Genomic DNA, 21,819 nt, shown 5'->3' with positions numbered 1-21,819 from the left:
AATGCATTTGTGTGCTTTGATCAAGCCGTTTTTCAGGTTTCCTTTTGATGAAAGAAACAGGCCAAGCTCATTGTGAGGCTTTTCCACTGTAAGATTTATTCCTTCAAATAATTGTGGGGACTAGTTTTCTGGACCGCCTCCAATTTTTCAGAATCACTTTTAAGGCATAGATACTAGTACTCAAAGTAGTGTTCCTGAACTAACCTCCACTAGTGTGGTGGACGCAGATCATCACCATTCCTCCTATTCTCCCTTTCCCTGATCACTGTCCAAAGATCACGTATTTCTGAACATACGATGATGACACTATGGTACTGAAACATATTATTTTGGTTTTTTATGGTCTTGCTGTCTTGTTATGACCATCATGCCTGCATGGTATTGATCATTCTACCAGTCTTATTCCTTTTGCAAATGTTATTAGCAATGCTTACATACTTGCCTGTAAATCCTTGACAAGACCCCCCTAGAAGTATCTTCCACTAAGGAGGATTACACATTCACATCTAGATTTCAAATCTATCATTTAACTGTTCTTAACTTAACTAGACATCGTAACTCTTTAAAATATACATTGTTACTCAAACTCGGGTTTTGCTAAGAATTGTCATCAAAGCAAAGAGGTCAACTGCAGAACGCTTGAGGCAGTTTCTTTAGATTTTAAGGAAAATCCTTATAAATCCTTATTTTCTTCTAAATAAAAGTAGTATTTTATAATCTCATATAAAGGATTGTTTGATCTGGTCTATCATCTTATATAAATCATATAATACTAAAGATGACACTATTTCACAGCTTACTGAAGAATGTCATTTAGCTTAGTTTCTTGTTTCTCTTATTCAGCCTTCCTTTTTCTTGTGCAATGCAGAAGCCATGAGAGCTCTGAGATTTTTTTAAATCTTCAGTCAGTTACCTGAAGCATTATGGCATATGTTGATGCATATAATTAATAACAACAAATTCCATAATATCTGTATCATTACCACAGAACAATTTAAATAAAAATTAGTACTCAGTTCAATATTTCTTGTAAGAAAGAAATGTAATAGTTATATACAGCTTTTTTCCCCTTTCTAATCACTCTATGTTATTTGTAAGAGATTTATTGTTATTAAAGAGAAAAGCAACAGTTAGAAAGGAAGAAAAATAAGCTGGCATAAAACAGAACTGAAGAAAGGTTTCCCTATATATTCATCTACTGAGAGGCCTAAACAGAAACTTAATTAATATTAATGTTTTTCTCAGGCAGAAATTTTGAGCAGAGAAGGGAAATAAGATGACATTTGGTAAGATACTTAAGCCTAAAAAAGGTGCTGCTTTGATGAAATGATAGTTATTTTTTATGTTTGTTTTTCCTCTGCCATCTCTGCAGTGCTAGATGTCAGCCGATATTATGATTTAAATTGTCATATTTCTGAATGTGTCTACACTGTGTGTAGATTCAGTTTCAGATGTGAAAAAGAGTAAAACCCTAAACAGACATCTGTAAGCTTTGTCACAACAGCAGCTGAGATGTAGTCCAACATCACTGAGACCTAAAGATAAAATCAAGCCACGATATTTTGGTTTAGACACATAACACAAAGACGAACACACAGAAACTCTCAGATTTGAGTTTGGACCCATCCTTATCATTAAGCATTGATGCTGAAACAGAAATCTCCCCCTGAAAGATTAAAGTCCATGGGTTTCATATAAGAATAAAATGACTGGCCTGTAAGACACTTCATCTCTTTACAGTCTCATCAGCTTTCATACGATAAACCAGAATAACAGTGCTTCTTACTCAGAGGAACTGTAGATCCTGAATGGAAAATTCATGCTTTAATATGAGCTTTTTTTCTCTTTATGTCACTAGCCTGGTGTTAGCATGAGAGTTATTTATGTAATGTGAATCACAGGTTGCTTTTGCTCATTAAAGAACTGATGATTTTTTTTATTTTTTTTTTTTTTCTTCTAAGAGAGGTGGTCTTTTCCTTTAACCTTGGTTAAATTCTCTCTTGGGAGACTGCAGACAACCTGTCAAAAATTCCTTCAACAGCGTATTACCAGTCTTACTTATGACTAGCATTTCCAGGGGTGGAAACCAGCCTAATGAGCAGGGTCCACAAGAATGCATCATCATATAGCCCCGGTACAATATCTGCACCACCTGGTATCAGAGGGAAGAGTGGAGGACATTAAAGGCTCTTTTGCTTCCTCAGTAAAGACACTCCCGTTGCAGTGCTTTACTTTTCCCAGCCACATTTAACCTCTGAGCTGGCAGTGCTCTGTTCTTTTGTGAAATGATCTTCAAACATATAACCTGCAGGACTCTAGAGACTCCCTAAACCCCCCTGTCTGTTTAAACATATATGCCAGTAAATAAAGGTGTGAATTTCTTCATGTGTATATGTCTGGGGTACTGTATTAAGAAGCAGAGTTAACTGGATTATGAGTGTGCATATGTGATATTTAGTTAATTATAAAGATATTCTATGAATTTATAGTAATGAAAAGGAGTGAATGCTTTTTTTGCAGTGCTTAATTCAAGGGTGTTTTCCCTCCTCACCAATGTCAATAATTAATTGTCTAATACTAGTGAATAAATAACATTATTAAACAAAGTTGTTACTAAAAGTTATAGTATTTCAGATGCTAAAGAACCCAGTAAATCATCAGAAGACCTGAACAGTCAAATAAAACCCCAGTCCACAAAACACTTTTAGAAGTAATAGTCTACAGGCATTTTATGAAAAAAAGTCAGATGAAAATGACAGATTAAATAAAATTTCAGTTTCAAAATTTCTTGGTGATTTAGGAACTAAGAGTTAGGTAAATCCAAACCTAAAAAAACCTCCCACCACTTTGTTTATTACATTGGGATTTGAATGAAATTTAAGCTTCACAAGTATATTCTTGAGAAATGTCTACCTCACCCTTTATGTATCTGCAGTCCTAGAAATTCCTAAGGAGCAGGATTTCCACGGAGAATTGCGCCTGCCTTAGCAGAAAGGAAACACACCTTGAATCTTTCTAACCAGGATTTCTGTGCTTAAAAACACTTATGCCATAATCTACTAATTAACACTAGCTGGCAAGGATGGTTGGTCACCAGACGCAACAGCCACAGCTGTTTTTCTTCCACAGTGTGGCAAGAGGCAGAAGTGTTGATAATATATTAGAAAACTCAATCAGGAATATGCCTCAGTTCCTTCTGCAGCATGAAAGACCCCAAACCCATATTTTCCATCAGCCTGGAAACCACCCTGCTATAGGCTGTTCTAAAAAAAAGAAAGCATTCCTTACATGCTCTGTTTAACTATGTAAAAATAATTTAATATAAGGCTATGTTTAAGTATTCCCCGGTCCAGGCAGAGGATGAAAGATGACCACATTTTTTTTCCTTTATGTGTATAAAAAATAGAAACAGGCCTTGCAAGTGTGACCCAAACCTGGTCCTCCCTTTTGCCTTCATCCCCGGACTCAAGAACTTCCCTCCATCTGGCTCTGCCAAGGTCCAGGCTCTGTTTTCCAAAGTGACAGAGCGGCAATAGGAGGAATTTGGATGGACTTCTCTCCCCAACCCACCCCAAAACAGCCTGCTGATTAAGAGCTTTGGCCTAGACCCCATTCATGCTGAGAAAGGCCTTTTATCTAGGTTTCCTATACCTTTGGCAAATGTTTCGGGAGCTGAGTTATTGTACACAAAGGCTAAGTCCCTGCCTCCTCCCACTCTGGCCTCCTTTTAAAAGGAGATTTACGTGTGTGATTTCTTTGTTCTGCAGTTCAGCCTCAGTAATTTCTCATCGACGATGTTCTAAATTTTTAGCTTGAAATTATAAAAATTGCAGATGTGGACTTTTCTGTGGGCTGTTCGCTAGCCTACAGGATTCCCTTCAAAAATAGGTGAAATGATTAATTCACCTCAGGCAGAATTAAAAAAGTGGTGTAACTTATAAAACGCAATCACTTTTTTCCCCTCATCAGAAATTTAGCCCAAGGAAACAAGAAATATTAATGGAGTTTCTGACTGTGTCTTTCAGTAACTTGGTATTTGAGCAACTCATTTCTCCAGCTCAACTTTATGCCAATTTGCTTTGCTTCCTTTCCAGTCACTAAGGGTATATTTAATAAACTTAAACATAAATCATTCAGACGTATGAGGTAATTATTTATAAAAAATCTGTATATTTTCTTTTGCTCTGGATTAAGGTGATTTGGAAAAAGATTTCTTATCAATTGCCACTGAATTAATCTAGAATTATTATTAATAGTTGAGTGTTTGAATCTGCTCAATATCCCCAGGCAAAATTTCTACTAATTTCGATTGATCTCGGCAGAATCAGGCCCCTTAATCTTTCACTTGTAGCAAATGAGAAGCTGCAAATAAGGGGGTTAAAAGCCTGTATCTGTGACATGCTGAGAAATTAACTGATACCTTCAGTAAATGTCATTAATGAGTGAGTATGGGGAAGGATGTGAGGCTGATGGATACCGATTTGAATGTCTGTATAATATCAGCTGTCATTTACATGCCCAAGGACAACTTCTGGAATTGCTTATGGGAAGGGGAAGAGGAATAGAATAAAAAAAAAGATCGTAATAGTCTCACAACAGTGTAAGGATTTAACACTGTAGTGTAATATTTTCTGCATCAGAGTTCCTGTATGGCCATTTTCTCTTTAAATAATTTACTAATTTTACAGTTTCTTCATAGATGTTTTTATTTTTCATTCATGTTCTTTTAATATCAACTTGCAACTCTTAGATACCATTGCAGTGAGATGGTTTTAGGAAGTGGGCTTGACCTCCAGAGTATGAGCAAAATCGTGAATGTTATTATTATCATTTTATATCTCTGAAAAGTAGGTAGACCCTTACAAAACTCAGTCTCCTATTTAGAACTACAGCATGGCTACCCACATTAGCCATGAATCTAACCTTAATGTACTTACATAATGATATGACATTATACAACCAGCCTGACAAAGCATTGAGTCTAAACTGTAGTTGTGATTAAACTGCAGAGTTATCAGAAGGAATCTCAGGACACCACACAGTCCTCCTCTGCCAAAGGCGGATACCATTAGCCCTCTGTCCTTCCTGGCCGTTGTTGAATTATCTTCTTCTGGGTGAAGCATTTCCAGTGATAAAAAATCCACAGTTTACTTTTGAAATAGGTATGAATGGAGTAATAAGGGAAGAATAAAAAGGGTCAGGACAATATAGTCAGACTGCAACACAGTTCCTGCTTAACAGTCACAATGATTTGACTAACAGGAAAATTAAGGAAGGCAAAGAGTCATTTCAGTGCTCCTTGTGGCTTCTTGTGCCAATAGACACCCTGCCTGGTCCTTGTGTCGCTCCAGAGGGACATATGTCTTATGTCATGTCTGTTAGTCCTGTGGGGGTGCCTCACACACCCAGGGGTCTTACCAATGCACCATAAACTCATGCGTAGACAACTGAGCTGAAGCCCAGCCAACTGCTTTAACTGTGAACTGAATCGGTCCCTAGGCTTCACTGGCTGCATTGCCTGCTCTCTTTTGACTGTAACAGCAGCCTTGACTGCTGGCTGACGTATGGACACATATATGTAGCTTCTGTTTGGATATCTCACTCTGTAGATGACTTCCTGAGCTTTGGCAAATGGGTGTACAGGTGACGTTCATGACAAGAAAAAGAATACATCTGTCTGCAGCTGAACGGATTTTCTGTGTCACACACATGCACTCATATTTGCATACACCAAACCTTCATTAGCAGGTCTTGCTCTGCATTAAGATTCTTCTTTCTTATTCTTATAAAAATCACATCTTTTTGGAGCAGTCTGCCTTGTTCTGATTTTTGGCAAATAAGGACACATGCAGCCAGGTGACAGAGGTCTCATCTGTCTTTAATGGAATAAGCAGGTCAGCCAGTTATAATGAATCATTAAGAACCAAACAGCTGAGGTTTTTTTCTGCTGCAGACTACTTTATCTGTGCTGAATTAGATGCTCACTTAATAGGGGATTCCCACATCAGCAGATAGGCAGATACTACAGGTGCAAAAATCTATGACAAATGTTACATGTAAAAATGAGTTTATAATACTAAAATATGATATTACTTGGCATATGTCTGTCTTTTCCTGGAAATTGACTGGTTTTCCTTTTTTTTTCTTTTCTCTATTATACTATGAGTTTATCAGTTGTAATGTATTTGTAGTGGGTCTGAATGGAGATAAAAGCGCTGCCTTTTCCTTTACTCCACCTGAGTCAAACTGATATGATGTTATATATGCTCCTTTTACTTTGTAGATGTAAAAGCAAAAGTCAGTTAGAATATGAATCAATTGAATGGCACTATTGGAAAAGCCAAAGAACTTTAGAATCTGTGTTTTACAATATCTTTATCTCTGCATTTTGTCTAACCAGGGAACACAGAGAGAAGCTTAGGGAAGCTAACAGTTTGACATGCACTGATTCATGCCATTGAGTCCTCGCTACTTGTTGATTAATGTTTCATAGTTTCACTCTGTAGAAAAAAAATTAGGTGTAGAGTTCTGTAAAATTGAATCTCTAATTCTTTCCATTGAGGAGGAAACATGTAAAATGTTAATGTTTTGGTGGATTTTAGGATGTACAATTTCAGCTGCAACCATATGAAAAACACCTAATGTTTGCTTCTGTGGGCCCGCAGAGGGATTGAAGAGAAGGGGACAAGGAAAGAGGATTGTTACGTATGAATTTTGACATTTTAGAAGCCTGACTTGAGTCTTGAATTTCCTTGTGAAACTTGGGCAGCTAGGTATTGCACTCTGAGAGCCAGCAATGGTATTAGCCAAAGACTTAGCCAAGGCTTCAAACACAGTCAGCTCCTACTGATGGTTTAAGGAGATTTCAGGGTGAATCAGCTTACTTTGGCCCTGTGCCCAGAGCAGATTTTACCCTCGCTGGCATGCTTAAAGCTTCAGCTGACTTCTGCAAAAGCTTTGGGTACAAGTGTGTATGTTCCCTGTGCCGCTCTAGGATTTGTAAAGGCTTGTCTGAGGTTGACTACAAAGCTTCATTCTTCCTAGGCAAAATCTTGAATAATAACCTGGAGTCCCATTCATTTGGCCAGTACTCAATTCTTGAGGCACAGTCAGCGTTCACATTTGTACTTATATCCTACTTAAAGTTGTCTCTTCCCCAGTGGCTTTAGTGTATCCCTGCTCCTTTGATTAGTGCAGCCTCCACCACAGGTTGCCAGAGAGAAAGAGAAGAGAAAAGCTGAAATAAATACCACAGGGCAAATTTTGCTATCATCTAATGAAACAGTTTTACAAATCATTGTCCTATTCCCCAGTAATGACTGGTCTTCATCTTAATGTTCTGTCATTGGAGCCTTTACTGATTGAGTGCTAATACTGCACTTATTATTTCAAACACTTCCCTGACTCAACTTACTACCTGCCTCTAGACACTTGTAACTCTGTCCTCAAATTATTATGGTCTCTGTTCCTGTGCATTGATTGTCTCCCGTGAGTGCCAAGCCAGCAGAATACGTTGGGCAAGTTTACAGCTAACCTTGGGCTTACTTGCTTTGCTTCTCTGGGAACTGTAAAAGTTTCACCAACACAGGTATTTCTGCTCACTAGAAAACAATCTGCTAAAATAATGATCCAACTGCACAGTAATATGCTGTTTCAATATATAAGGATACTGCTACCATCTATTTAAGAAATTAAGTGCAGTATTTCCTCCTAGGGTAAAGGATGTCTCCAGCTGGATGCCAAATAAATGTTATTTCTCCACAGTACAACTCTAATGCAAGACACCTTTGATATCCTTGGCATGCAGATACTTGATCAGATCCCATAGCTATTGGGAACGCTTGAGTGTGACAGTGGAAACTTTAGGTGGGAAAGGATTATCAGTTGGAGAAAGAGGTTTTTCATTTCTTTCTGTGTAAAAAAGGGGCAGAAAGGATGCCCTGGAGAAATATAGTCTAAAATGGGTTATTCATTATCTCAGCTGGCGTTTCTGAATCCTTGGCCTAGCTTCCAGCTTAACTCTGATGAAACCCTTCTCACCATCAGCAAGGACAGCTCTGACTAACATGATACAAAAATCACTATATCCTTTTTTACTGAAAATATAAAGGTATTTTATTTCAAAAAGGAAATAAACCAAGATTGTACTAATCACAAGGAGGAAACATCCAGCAACAAGTTTGTTTGCGTGGGGTTTTTTAGTACATTTTTAACCACTTTAACATTCACCTTAAAATTATGAAAAAATAACTCCAAATCTTTTCCTTCTCTTTGATACTTTTACATACAGGAACATCATTGTCTCAGAATAAAGATCCTGGGGGACTGTTACTACTGTGTGTCAGGGCTTCCAGAACCTCGCCAGGACCATGCACACTGCTGTGTTGAAATGGGGCTCAGCATGATCAAAACTATCAGGTAATGCTTTTTTTTTCCTTCTTCTTGTTTCATTATTTCTGACAGTGTCCTGAACTTCTTATCTGAGAATGCTATTACTAGACAAGTAATTCCTATGGTGGTTCAGAGACCTCAGGATTATCACTGTGAAAAGGGCAGGACATTTTCAATCCATATAATGCGTGGGAATGGACACTAAATGCATTTTATTAACCTGTGCTGCTTCAGAACATGTAAGACAATAGCTCTGTGTGCATTGCAAGTGATAGGTTTCACAGTCCTTAACAGTTCTCACTTGGTACTGTTGTCACTTTTAAGAGGAGGTTGAGGAGGATGAGACTGAATTGCTTCCTATAAACCCTTCAATAAAATAAAACAACAATATAAACACTAAATAGACAGCTGTGGCAATACTATAGCTTGGAAAGTAGCTCACAGACAAACTCAAAAGCACTAAGATTTGCCAGATGAACAAATTTTACTTCTTAAATTAGGTTGGTGCTTAAATCCACAAGTGCTGGAAGTGTTTTACTTAAGGGATGTGTCCCATCATGTAAATATAGTTGTGTTGCTGATAGTTATTGTATTTTGATCCAATTAGGAATAATAATAATGTTTCAGCAGTCCATTATAGAGCTAGTCCAATGATTTACCATGACAGTGGCTGACATCTGATGCTCTAAGAGAGGTTTTCTCCATCTTTTTTATCCTCTATATCAATGTTGCTGAGTTCCCCTTCTCGAAAACCTTCTTCTGTTGCTGTATTCCCTGGAACAGTGTTGCCTAACCCGATCACTCTCCTCTTTCCATGGATGTTTTGCTCTCCAGTCTCTTTGTCTGCTTGTTTTCCAGACTGTTTTGCCCCTTTAATCTGAGCATGTCTCATTACATACAGCAGACAATTAATGCATACTGCAGCTACATTACTGAGATCTTAACAGAGAAAGAATTTGACAAAAAAAAAAAATCATAGAAAATGTAACTGAATGATGATTATGTAACAATGATCCCTAAGAAGGTTGGATACAATTGTCACAGACTAAATGTTGCACAAAGTAATCAATATTTTGCTTCTGGAATCCCCACAGTGGAAGTGAAACATAAATTAGAGAACACAGAGATGAAAAAAATCTACCAGCATTGTTAAAAATTCTTGGAAACACACATCAAATCATTTGCATTTGCTTGGTAATACCATCTGCAGCAAACCCATTGTAAGTAATTTTTCTTCTAAGATAGTAAATTTCTCTGAATCTCCTTACACATGTGGAAGTCTCTAACACCCTGGTGTCCTTTTATGAACCAGGTCTCAAAGACAGTAATCCAGTAGAAATGGTACTGTATTTTTAGTATCTTAAATGACAGTTATATTCAGTGGGAGCCAGGAAACAAAAGTCCATTAGGACTTGGGTCATCCCAGGCTAATTCAGTTGAGATTGCCTCCAATTTATTTGATAATCCCAGTATCTGAATTTCTGGCCATTCAATGAGCATGATTTTGTCCCCAGGCTTTTCTGTTCAGAGTGTAGGAGCCTTATGTTACTTTTCTTAACATGTGCTCGTATAGTTCACTGGGAGGACCATAGAATATTACAAATATTCCATAGAATATTACAAATACTTCAGTCCACATTTCTGAGAGAATTTGGAGTTATCTACAGTCTATTAATTAGAACTTAAATTATTAGATATCTCTCACAGTTAAAATGAAAAAAAAAAATCTTCTGTAGAAAACTGAGTTTCTACTATATTGGTCACTGCAGAATTTGATCAGATCTAAAATCTGTTAGAAATGACATTTTGATGATTATAAATTTTTTAATCTTCATCTGAGAATTTCACAAATTAAATATTTTCATGTCCAAAGTAATAGTGAGATGATCCAAGATATGAGAAACCATCATTCAGACTTCAAAGTTACTTTGAAGCTGTATAGATGAACTCAAAGCCTTCTTCAAACCAGAGGACATGTCATGGTTTATCCCCAGCCAGCAACTAAGCACCACGCAGCCGCTCGCTCACTTCCCCCCTCCAGTGGGATGGGGGAGAGAATAGGAAAAACAGTAAAACTCATGGGTTGAGATAAAGACAGTTCAACAGGACAGAAAGGAAGTAAGTAATAATAATGACAATAAGAATAAATGACAATAATAATAATAAAAGAATTAGAATATAAAAACCAAGTGGTGCACAATGCAATTGCTCACCACTTGCTGACCAATGCCCAGTTAGTTCCTGAGCAGCAATCCAACCCCCTGGACAACTGCCCCCAGTTTATATACTAGACATGACGTCACATGGTATGGAATACCCTGCTGGCCAGTTTGGGTCAGCTGCCCTGGCTGTGTCCCCTTCCAGTTTCTTGTGCCCCTCCAGCCTTCTTGCTGGCTGGGCATGAGAAGCTGAAAAATCCTTGACTTGGTATAAACACTACTTAACAACAAGTGAAAACATCAGTGTGTTATCAACATCATTCTCATACTAAATCCAAAACATAACACTATGCTAGCTGCTAGGAAGACAATTGACTCCATCCCAGCTAAAATCAGGAGAGTGTGTTTACAGAAAACTTCCAAAAATTTCACTGCTCATAAAGCCTACATGAACAGTTGTTTCTTCTCCCTCTTGCAGAGTTATTTCTTAGCTTTTAAATCTTAGCTATATTTTAGCTCAAGCATTTAGCCTAGCTTAAGAATTAGACATTAAAACAAAACCCAGGGTTTATGTTACAGCATCCCACCTATAATTGGGATTTAGGCACCTAAATTCTGGAGAGCAATCCAGGTATTTTTATAGCTCCTGATTCTTGTACCGGCTTAAGTCGTTTATGCAATTAATGTAGAAGGAAGTTTTAAATTAGGCAAACCAGATTTTCCCCTGCAGGTCCTCCAAGATTCCTCTTCTCTCCATTGATAACAGGTAGTTGGTAACATTGCAAGGATCAGTACCAACACTTCTGGTGAGGTGGTGCCCAAAAATCTACCATCTCAGGGTACCATTACCGAATTTTCCTTCTAGTCTTTTAGATGACTGCATGGTCAGTGGGAATTGAACAATGTCAAATCTATTCATTACACAACATGTAAAATAACTCACAAGGGACTTAGTGTTTTCATGCAGCTCGTATCCATACAGCTAAAGTATTAATGTAATGTTAATTGAGATTCTACAACTTGATCTTATGCTCATATACCAAGGATCTAGACTTGAGTCTTGCTGCTCCACTTGCCTCTTTGCAGATGTATGGAATTGTTCAGAACTCAACAAAACACTCCAAGATCATTATTTTCTCTGTAATGATCTTTTGCATCACTGTGTCTTGTTACAAATCTTAGAAAAGAAAAATTATTATTGTTATTCCACACTGTCTTCTTGTACTTTGCTCCCTTAACCATAGAGTACAATTGAACTACAACTGTCAGCCATGGGAAGATTCCGTAAAATCCGATATTTACTCTAAAACAAGGAAGCTTTGCCCCATCACATTTGTGCATAAGCAAGGGTCTTAACTCCAGCTGCCTTGCAAAACCCAACCTCCTGTAGACTCTCTTTAGCTGCAGTTGGAATTGCAAATTAAAATAAAAAGAATAAGCTCTTCATTTATTCAGCTGGGTCTCATATCTTTTCATATGCAGCATAACTCTTCCTCTATTTAATTTTATTGTATTAATGACTTTCTGTACTGACAGTTGAGAGAAATGAGATACTATGGAATGTTTAGTTATCAGATGATAATGTTTCATTTTAACAGTTATCACCCACGCTAAATGGGTGTCAGAGATAACACTCAGAGAAACTAACTCTGCAGTTGCTCTTACCTATAAGAAAGAGCAGCCATCTAATCTTTATCTTTATGTCTATATGGGGAGGGAAAGATTTGTAGGAAGAGAGCAGTCATCAGCATTTTCATTGTGTGTTAGTGAAATCCCAAAGCCATGCTGGAGTGCCAGATGGATGGGATATGTGATAAAATTCAAGATGAGGATATCTATTTGCTGACAGTCAAATATGGAACATGAGCTTAAGATCTAACAAAACAATGAAGTTAGATCTGGTGAGACAGTCGTTCCCTCAAATATATTAAAATGGATGTAAAATAGATAAGAGAAAGATACAGTACATAAAAGTAATTCTGAACTGACAAAATTTCTAAATATCACATTATGCTTCAGAAAGAGATTAGCATGCTTGTTCATTGGGTTTCCCATTCTTTGGGTAGGGCTGTGAGGAGAGGGATAGCTACATAAAGCATAGTGAGGAAAGTTCAGAGGGAAAGTGTGGTAAAGGAGAGGAAGCATAAAAGAAAGTTGAAGTAGAGGAAGGACTGTGAAGAGAGGTGAAGGAAATAATCTTAAAGAGGAGAGAGTACTTCCAAAGTGCAAATTATAGAGCATAGTCTGTCAATGTCAAGACCTAGATGAGAATCATGAATCTTGGTGTGATGGCTTCATTTTAAAAAGCTTGTTAAACATTTTTGTAAGAGTGCAGGGAAAGTCACAAAAATAATTTGTGAAGCAGAAGTGCTTTTAAAATAAGAGAATTATGAAGCTTGATCTGTTTAGCTGAAAAAAAAAAAAAAAACCAAAACAAAAGGATTGAGAAGTTATCTGGTAGTAGCACATAAAAATTTTTATGGGCAGAAAACACTATTTAAAAATAGGTGATGGTATTACTAAGAGAAGTGATGGCTTTTCTGTTCCTCAGTGTTTTCAGATCAAAACTGGGTTTCTTCCTAGAGTAAATACTTCCATCAGGCACAAGTTACTGGAATACATATAAGCCGGAGTGGGTAAAATGTACCAGCCTGTATGGCACAGAGTATCAAGGTGGACAATGTAACAGTCCCTTTGACGGGAGCTGTCTCCAGAGGTTGAAGGCTGCTGCTTTCAACAACCACCTTCTCAAATGTCCTTATTCCAAAAATCTCTGTGAGTGGGAAGAGAGGGGGGAGGGAGATTTGTGAGGCCCAGCTCCTCAAGGACTCATTCACGTGGTATAACGATGGAAATCCCACGACAATCTACATAACTGTGGAAATTCAAACAAACCTTTTTGCTGGTATATTTGTTTGGTAAGTCAAGGAGTTCTTAGTGTTTTCATCTCTTGGATGATTTCCCACTAAAATACCAGCTGAAAGAGTAATTATTATGACAGAAAAAATAGTCCCAGCATACAATGTAAGCTAAACTCCAGAAATTAGATAACAGCTTGTCCTCATTAAAAATCTGTAATTAACTACTAATATTAACATCAATTTATGAGAGAGGAAGAAAAAAGAAAACTAAACAAAAAATTCACACACACACACACACACACACACACACACACAAAGCCCCAAAATACCACAGCGATTTCAGATGATCTCACTGACTGACCTGGCAGGTTTCCTGCCTTTAGCACGAAAACCTGATTTTAACTTCATCTGTTGGGTATTAAAAAAAACCATGAAGTGATCAATGCTTGTTAAAGAATTTACTCAGGCAATGAAGCAGCCAGGAATTGCTTTCATATTCCATGATTAATAAATCATTATTTAATTATATGATTATGTAATAATATAATTGATCCAGTTCTGGACTCCTTCCACAGATTATTTCTTCTATAATGTACAAGGCTCAGCCTACAATGGAATGAGCCCTGATTCATGGAAGACGGAGTAATGCTTCACAAAACCAAAACCTATTGCTTACCTCCATTTCTGTGTGGTGGTGGAAAGGGGCATTGCAAGATAGTCACAAGTTCGGCCAGCGCTTTTCAGACAGGCCACAGAGGGAATAAGTTTCACACTGGGGCTTGATCGCATCACCACCTCCACGTGTCCATTTCAGCCACTGACTGCGAATGAACAGAGTGTCAGGACACTGTATCTTTCCCTGTTTTTGCTGTTGGGTGACTATTTGAATTGAACTAGGTAGAGATTAATAGGTTCCTGTACCTCTGAGACCTCTTTTCTTTGAATGTGCCACCAAATACCATCAAAGTTATATTGGCAAGATGGCATAGGAATGTTTATATAGCTTTTTATAACATAGTTTTCAAATGAAAAAGCAGACTTCTGATAATATTGTTTGTAGTCCCTTGTGCTATATTAGTTTCCTGCCTCTCAGAACAGACTGACATAAAAAACAGGAATATAGCAGTGGTTTAACTCTGTCCGTGTTGCTATAGTATCCATCTGAACTCAGAACAAGTCAATTATATTAATGATAAGTCTGATGATATGAAACTTCTCCAGATAATAGTTTCTGCTGACATTGGAATCCAGCTCGAATTCCAAGGTAAACTCACCCTGGAGCTCTATTAAACTGGCTTCTTGGGATAATATCTACCTTAAATTGTAAATTCAATGCTGTGTAAAGTCCATCTACAAAGTGTTACTTCCTGTGATTCATAGTACCTGAACTGTATTCTTCGAAATGTTCAGTAGTTTAGTGCATCCTGTTACCTAGGTTTTTAAGAATAATGGACATCTCCTTCGCAAACATGACACGGTTCCCAGAGTCACACCAAAAAGAGCAATACCTCAGTTCACCTACTACCCTCTCATGTCAGCAACACAAAGCATTTGAGTTCATTTAGGAAAATTGCGCAAATCTGTTAAACCTAACCAAAAAGTTCTCTATGTAATTGAATTTTAGGATCATAGAACAGTTCAGTTTGAAGAGGACATCAGGACATCACTAGTCCAACATTCTGCTCAAAGCACGGTCAGCTAAGACCCTTATTTACTTCAACCAGAATACATAGATTTTCCTATTACAACTGCATGACGATGATAGTGGCTATGTCTTGATAGGTAAATTAAACAGCCCAAGGGAATGTTAGCTGTCACCAAGAAAAACTGGCACAGACTGGCCAACTCCATTCTTCTCAACTCTTTTTGCTTCCAAACCAGGCAGTTGCATTCAAATTGCCGACTGGAAATAGTCTTCGTCACATGCAAACCGCCGAACCTGGGAACAGGTTGAGAGAGCTAGCTGACCAGGAAAAAAACATTCTGGAGCTGTTTCAAGTATCTCAAAGCACAGACAGAACCTTGCACAGTTGAACTGGTCAGCACAGATGTAGTCACTGTCTGAACTTGCAAGGTGTGAAGTTCAGGGCATTCAGATTTTTGGCAGCTACAGAAAAGGTTGAAAAGCAGACTTCTGACTTTTGGCTTACCTTCAACAAGCAAATAGAAAAGCCTCTGATGAACAACACAAAAATCAAATACCTATCAAAGTATGCTGGCCAGAACGAAATGCCAAGATCCAATTAAAATCAATGAAATTGCTATCACTGACTTGACTGAAATGAGATGAACTGCATGAACAGCATCAGCCACAGTTGGCTCATCCTGGATAAGATATCAGACAGCTTTTGAGGTAAACGGGCCTGATTTATAGATCATCAATAATGCAGCTTCATGCATGTGCTTCATCAAAGTATTTGCAGAACCTGTAAAGCAGTTGAAGCAAATACGTTTTTTTTAATTAGAAGCTTCATCGATAGTTGAATAAATTTAAGAGAGAGAAGTAAAAGATGTGGAACACCTGAGCTTATGCAAATGAACTCTCTTCATTTTTTCAGTACCTAGTACACACTACTATTTATGAGCAGTTTTTTCTGGATAAATAAGAACTACCCCTAATAATGAAGATGATCCAGAGTTCGTTGTTTCAAAGTTTTTAATTGCTTTTTTTCCTATAACCATCGATAAACAAGACCTCATGAAGTATGTGGTGGTCTGACTGTTAGGGAGTTGGGTTTGACCATGATGAAGTCCCCTTTTCTACATAATTCATAAATCCATTTCACCCCACATCACTCCAAATTTTAAAAAGAAACAATAATTCCATGGCTTTTTACATATTAACCAATCACCTCACTTTTAAACTACAACTATTTACTCTTTATTCAAGTTAAAACTTTACAGCAAAAGTTTAGTGAAAACTAACGTCTCCACAAACAGATTCTCAACAGGTTCCCTTAGTCTTACCTTACAATAAGTAAAGCAATGGGAGCAAGACTACATCGCTGTTGTGTTTCAATTCATGTTCTGGACAGGGCTTGTTTAAATATATCTCCGACTGCCTGTGGCTTGATGCAATCAGGTCCCCTCATGCAATTAGTTTCCTACCTATCAACATAAGAGCACATTGCTGTGAAGGGCAAGCAAGAGGAAGATGTGAAGATAGGGCCCTGCAGGTGCACCAGCACTGCAGCAGACAGAAAAACAGAACAACCCTCAGTCGAAGGATGCAGGCAGGTAGCCAAATCCGCACTGACTGCAGATGAAGAGCTGAGATCAGATATCACCTGAGCAGCATGCAGGAAGAAGTTGCTGGGAGTCTGTGAAAGACAACAGATAAGGCAAGGGGAATAGGACATTGATTAGAGTCTGCAGTGTCATGCAGGAGGCGGTGTGGAGAGCACAGCTATGTGAAGTTTTGAAGAAATGCAGAAGTCCTATGTGGCTGATTGAGGATGTCAAAGCCATCACCACACTTTTATGAACAAAAGTAAAGTTAAAATCTAGCAATCCTTAGCAAACACTCTGGAAACAGAGGGATGCATTGCTCAGTTGCACCATCATTTGTACCTGCTCTCTCCAAAGAGATCTGTGTCTGTTAGTTCCCATATAGGGTACAAATACAAGACTATAATTTATAGTATTTAATAGAATAGAATAGAATAGAATAGAATAGAATAGAATAGCATATTTCAATTGCAAGGGATCTACAACAATCGTCTACAGGCCAGTCAGTCTCACCTCTGTGCCTGGCAAGATCACAGAGCAGATCCTCCTGGCAACTATGCTAAGGCACATGGAAAATAAGGAGGTGATTGATGACAGCCAATGTGGCTTCAATAAGGGTGACTTATGCCTGACAAATTTGGTAGCCTTCTACAACAGGGTTACAGAGTTGGTAGATAAGGAAAGAGCAACTGACGTCATCTATCTGGACTTGTGCAAAGCATTTGACAACATCCTTGTCTCTAAATTGGAGAGACCTGGATTTGATGGGTGGACCACTCGGTGGATGAGGAATTGGCCGGATGGTCGCACTCAAAGATTTGCGGTCAACAGCTTGATGTCCAAATGGAAACCAGTGAAAAGTGGTGTTCTTCAGGGGTTGGTATTGGGACTGGCACTGTTTAGCATTTGTCAGTGACATGGGTAGTGGGATGCATGAGTGCACCCTCAACAAGTTTGCTGATGACACTAAGCTGTGTGGTGTGGTTGATACACCGGAGGGAAGGGATGCCATCCAGAGGGACCTTGACAGGCTTGAGAGGTGGGCCCGTGAGAACCTCATGAAGTACAAGAAGGCCAAGTGCAAGGTCCTGCACATGGGTCAGGGCAATGCCAAGCACAGTTACAGGGTGGGCGATGAGTGGGTTGAGAGCAGCCCTGAGGAGAAAGACTTGGGGGCGTTGGTTAACAAGAATCTCAACATGACCCAAGAATATGTGCCTGCAGCCCAGAAAGCCAACCATATCCTGGGCTGCATCAAAAGAAGCATGACCAGCAGGTTGAGGGAGGTGATTCTCCCCCTCTACTCCACTTTGGTGAGTCCCACCTGGAGTACTGCATTTAGCTCTGGGGTCCCCACCATAAGAAGGACATGCACCTGTTGAAGCAAGTCCAGAGGAGGGTCACGAAGATGATCAGGGGGCTGCAGCACCTCTCCTATGAAGACAGGCTGAGAGAGTTGGGGTTGTTCAGCCTGGAGAAGAGAAGGCTCCAAGCACACCTTCTAGCAGCCTTCCAGTACTTAAAGGGGTTCTACAAGAAAGCTGGAGAGAAACTTTTTACAAGTGCATGCAGTCATAGGGCAAAGGGTAATGGCTTTAAACTGAAAGAGGGTAGATTTAGACTAGATGTAAGGAAGAAGTTCGTCACTGTGAGGATGGTGAGGCACTGGAACAGGTTGCCCAGAGAGGCTGTGGATGCCCCATCCCTGGAAGTGTTCAAGGCCAGGTTGGATGGGGCTTTGAGCAACCTGGTCTAGTGGAAGGTGTCCCTGCCCATGGCAGGGGGGTTGGATCTTTAAGGTCCCTTCCAACCCAAACCATTCTATGATTCTCTGATTCTATAATCTGGTCCAACTGCCTGACAAACTCAGGGCTGACCAAGTTAAAGTATGTTATTAAGGGCATTGTCCAAATACATCTTAGACACTGACAGGCTCAGGGCATCAATCACCTCTCTAGGAAGCCTGTTGCTATGTTGTCCACCCTCTCAGTAAAGAAATGCTTCCTGATATCCAGTCTAAAACTCCCCTGGTGCAGCTTTGAACCGTTCCCATGCATCCTATCACTGGATCCCAGGGAGAAGAGGTCAGCACCTCCCGCTCCACGTCCCCTCCTCAGGAAGCTGTAGAGAGCAATGAGGTCATCCATCGGCCTCCTTTCTCCAAACTAAACAAGCCCAAAATCCTTAGCCGCTCCTCACAGGACATGCCTTCCAGCCCTTTCGCCAGCTTTGTTGCCCTCCTCTGGACACATTCAAGGACCTTCACATCCTTCTTAAATTTTGGGGCCCAGAACTGCACACAATGCTCCAGGTGAGGCCACACCAATGCTGAATACAGCGGGATAATCACCTCCTTTGACCGGCTGGTTACGCTGTGTTTGATGCCCCCCAGGATGGGGTTTGCCCTCTCAGCTGCCAGGACACTCCTCTGACTCATTGTGAACCTGCTGCCGACCAGCACCCCCAGATCCCTTTCTGCAGAGCTGCTCTCCAGCCATTCCTCTCTCAATTTAGACTTGTACCTGGTGTTACTCCATTTGGCATTTTGGACTTGTTAAATTCCATGCCATTGATGATTGCCCAGTGCTAGTATTTGTTCAATGTTAAATACTAGTATTTATTAGCAATTAAATACTATAGTACTTAAAATCTAAATTGGTCTAAGAATGTGTATAGATATGTAGAGAGAGAGAGTACATTAACATATACTTTTAGACCATGTTATTAAACTTAGGGTCCTCTTATTGTGTGAATTTTTACAATGAAAAGCTTTTTGCTCAATTATTCCTCTGGATCCAATTAGCTTTTTATTTCAAGATAAGGAAATCAGACATAAAAAGAGAAATAATTATTTTAGTTTGAACAAAAGAAAAAGGCAGGCTGAGGAAATGATCATCTGGGGAGTTGTGTGACAATTCCTCTGACAGCTATGAGTGTTAGTTTAGATATTTTTGTAGCATACCTATAAAAATTCTTCAAAACACATTACAAATTGCAGTGTTCTTACTTCTCTTAGCTGTTCTCACAACATCTAAGGCACTACTTCAGTGTGGAGGAGTTGTTTCCATGTCCCATCTTCCAGAGACAGGTGACTCTTTAATTTTGATACTTCAAGCCCGCTTGCTTGCAAACTAATAAAAAAATTTGTAAGAGAAAACTATGAACTCGGAGTATCACAATGCAGATAAATCCCATCTCAAAGATTCTTTTTTATTATGTTATGACTAACTTTTAAAAATCTCTTTTAGATATCTGAATTATGTTAGCTTCCTGATATGATGAACAAATCTTATTGTAGGCAAACAACTGCACTGGGACTTACCATATGCATGCTTTTCTCCAAAGTTTCAGAATGTGCAAGAAAGGGAAATAAAGACGAATTGCTTATTTTCAATTCCTCACATTTTTATATGACTAGTTTCTCTCCATTTAATAGCTCTTCTGCCTTTATTTTTTTCCCCATAAACTGAATTGATGCCCCATTGCAACAATGAAATGCCAAGTACTGAATGCAGTAAACAATTTACCCTTTTCTCCTCTAGAGAGGGTCTGTCAAGGTCGTGACTGAGGCATCTGAGGCAACAGCCGTTAGCTTCAGAGTTGTGAAATAGAGCTGTTTATTCTTTGCCTGCTCTGTCGTGCCATCTTGCTGTGCTGCTATTGACTTCAGTGACCGTAGAACTGGGACCCTTTACAGAGAAACAGCAGCCTTGTTTGTACACCAACACTAGCAATGCGCTTTTCCTATCCCGAGCATGCTACTCAAATATTAATGAGCACTAGCTCTAATAGTATTTCTGGTGCAAATAATAGTTGTCACACAGGCACAACTAGAAAAGTGCTCTCTTTGCTATCCTAATGGATACAGCTCAATTATTTCAGTTGTGAACTTTCCATGGTGATGTGCTGGAGTATCTCGATACTGATTCGGAAGATGCAGTCTTGGGTCTAAGACACTACCAAGGTGCCTGTGGCTGTGAATAATATATATTGTCTCATATCAGAAGAGGAAGATACTATTTAAACACAGTAAGATTCCATTTACAATCAATAGACATATTAATTGAAAACAGTGCTGGGACAAAGTCCCTTTTCTGAGTCTGTTAACAAATATGCCTGCATGTGTTTCATTTTGAGAGGTGAAATGGTCTTTGCCATCACACAGAATGAAGGAGACTGATTTTAGGATCACGTCGTTATCATAACAGAGCAAATGGTGTTCTGGCCAAATCTACTGAAAATAATTCACCTTTGGACAAAGAGTAACTGGAAAATTTCAGTCAATAAAGTAACATTTTTGAAATATTGAAAAGTATTCAGAAAAGTACAATAGAATATAAAAGTATATGCAGGTTTGATGAGAATAGTTTTTGTAATTTTATTGAATGCTCTTTTATAATTTCAAGCTAAAGGACTCAGTGAGTCCAGACACTTCACTCACACATCTTTTCTCTCCCTATCTTTCTCCTTCTGTCTGTTAGGAAGAATAACATGTTCCACTGAACCATGCATGCAATTAAGCGCTTAATGATAACCTGGCTTTTAGAGTCACTTTATCACTACCTGTACTTTGCTACCTAGGAAGTTATCTCTTCATTTTACAAAGTGTTTCTTTGTAACAAATGACATTGTATTTTACATCAAATTCTTTCCTAGAAGGTATGAAAAACTGTGGCATATACTTTCATGAGTCTGATCTTTTCTTTTTTTTTTTTTTTTTTTTTTAACAGATATGTTAGGTCAAGAACAAAGCATGACATTGACATGAGAATAGGGATACATTCCGGATCAGTCCTGTGTGGAGTGCTGGGCCTGCGAAAGTGGCAGTTTGATGTCTGGTCATGGGATGTGGATATTGCAAACAAACTCGAGTCAGGTGGAATTCCTGGGTAAGACAACATGTATTTCCCACAGTCAGAAAACATTGCCAACACAGTACACTGTTAACTTTGCTAACAGATTAATTTTCTTACATTATTTCACAAATAATGACCTTTTTTTTTCCCCCCCCTTTATTGTGTTTGGCAACGATTTGTGAGGGTATAGTCAAAATAGGTAGAAATGGTCAGCTTGCAGAGGCATTGGAAAAGACAAAAATATTTCTTTTTCTTTGCCAGCTATGATTTCCTGGAAAAGGTCAGTGGTTGTATTCAGGCCATATAATACTCACAGGTAGCTCA

At 38.8% G+C, this 21,819-nt stretch overlaps 1 protein-coding gene across 2 annotated transcripts in view; it reads left to right on the top strand.

The window, feature by feature from the left end:
• Positions 1 to 21,819, top strand: part of ADCY8 (adenylate cyclase 8) — a 131,785-nt gene that overhangs the window by 57,057 nt on the left and 52,909 nt on the right. For both annotated transcript variants that reach the window (XM_049827678.1, XM_049827670.1), the window contains exons 5-6: positions 8,291 to 8,418; positions 21,370 to 21,528. In XM_049827678.1, coding sequence (XP_049683635.1) covers positions 8,291 to 8,418; positions 21,370 to 21,528 — 287 coding nt within the window. The remainder of the gene's footprint in view (positions 1 to 8,290; positions 8,419 to 21,369; positions 21,529 to 21,819) is intronic.

Source organism: Accipiter gentilis, chromosome 2 (genome assembly GCF_929443795.1).
Source record: "Accipiter gentilis chromosome 2, bAccGen1.1, whole genome shotgun sequence".
NCBI lineage: Eukaryota > Metazoa > Chordata > Aves > Accipitriformes > Accipitridae > Astur > Astur gentilis.
This window is presented reverse-complemented; position numbering and strand designations above follow the sequence as displayed.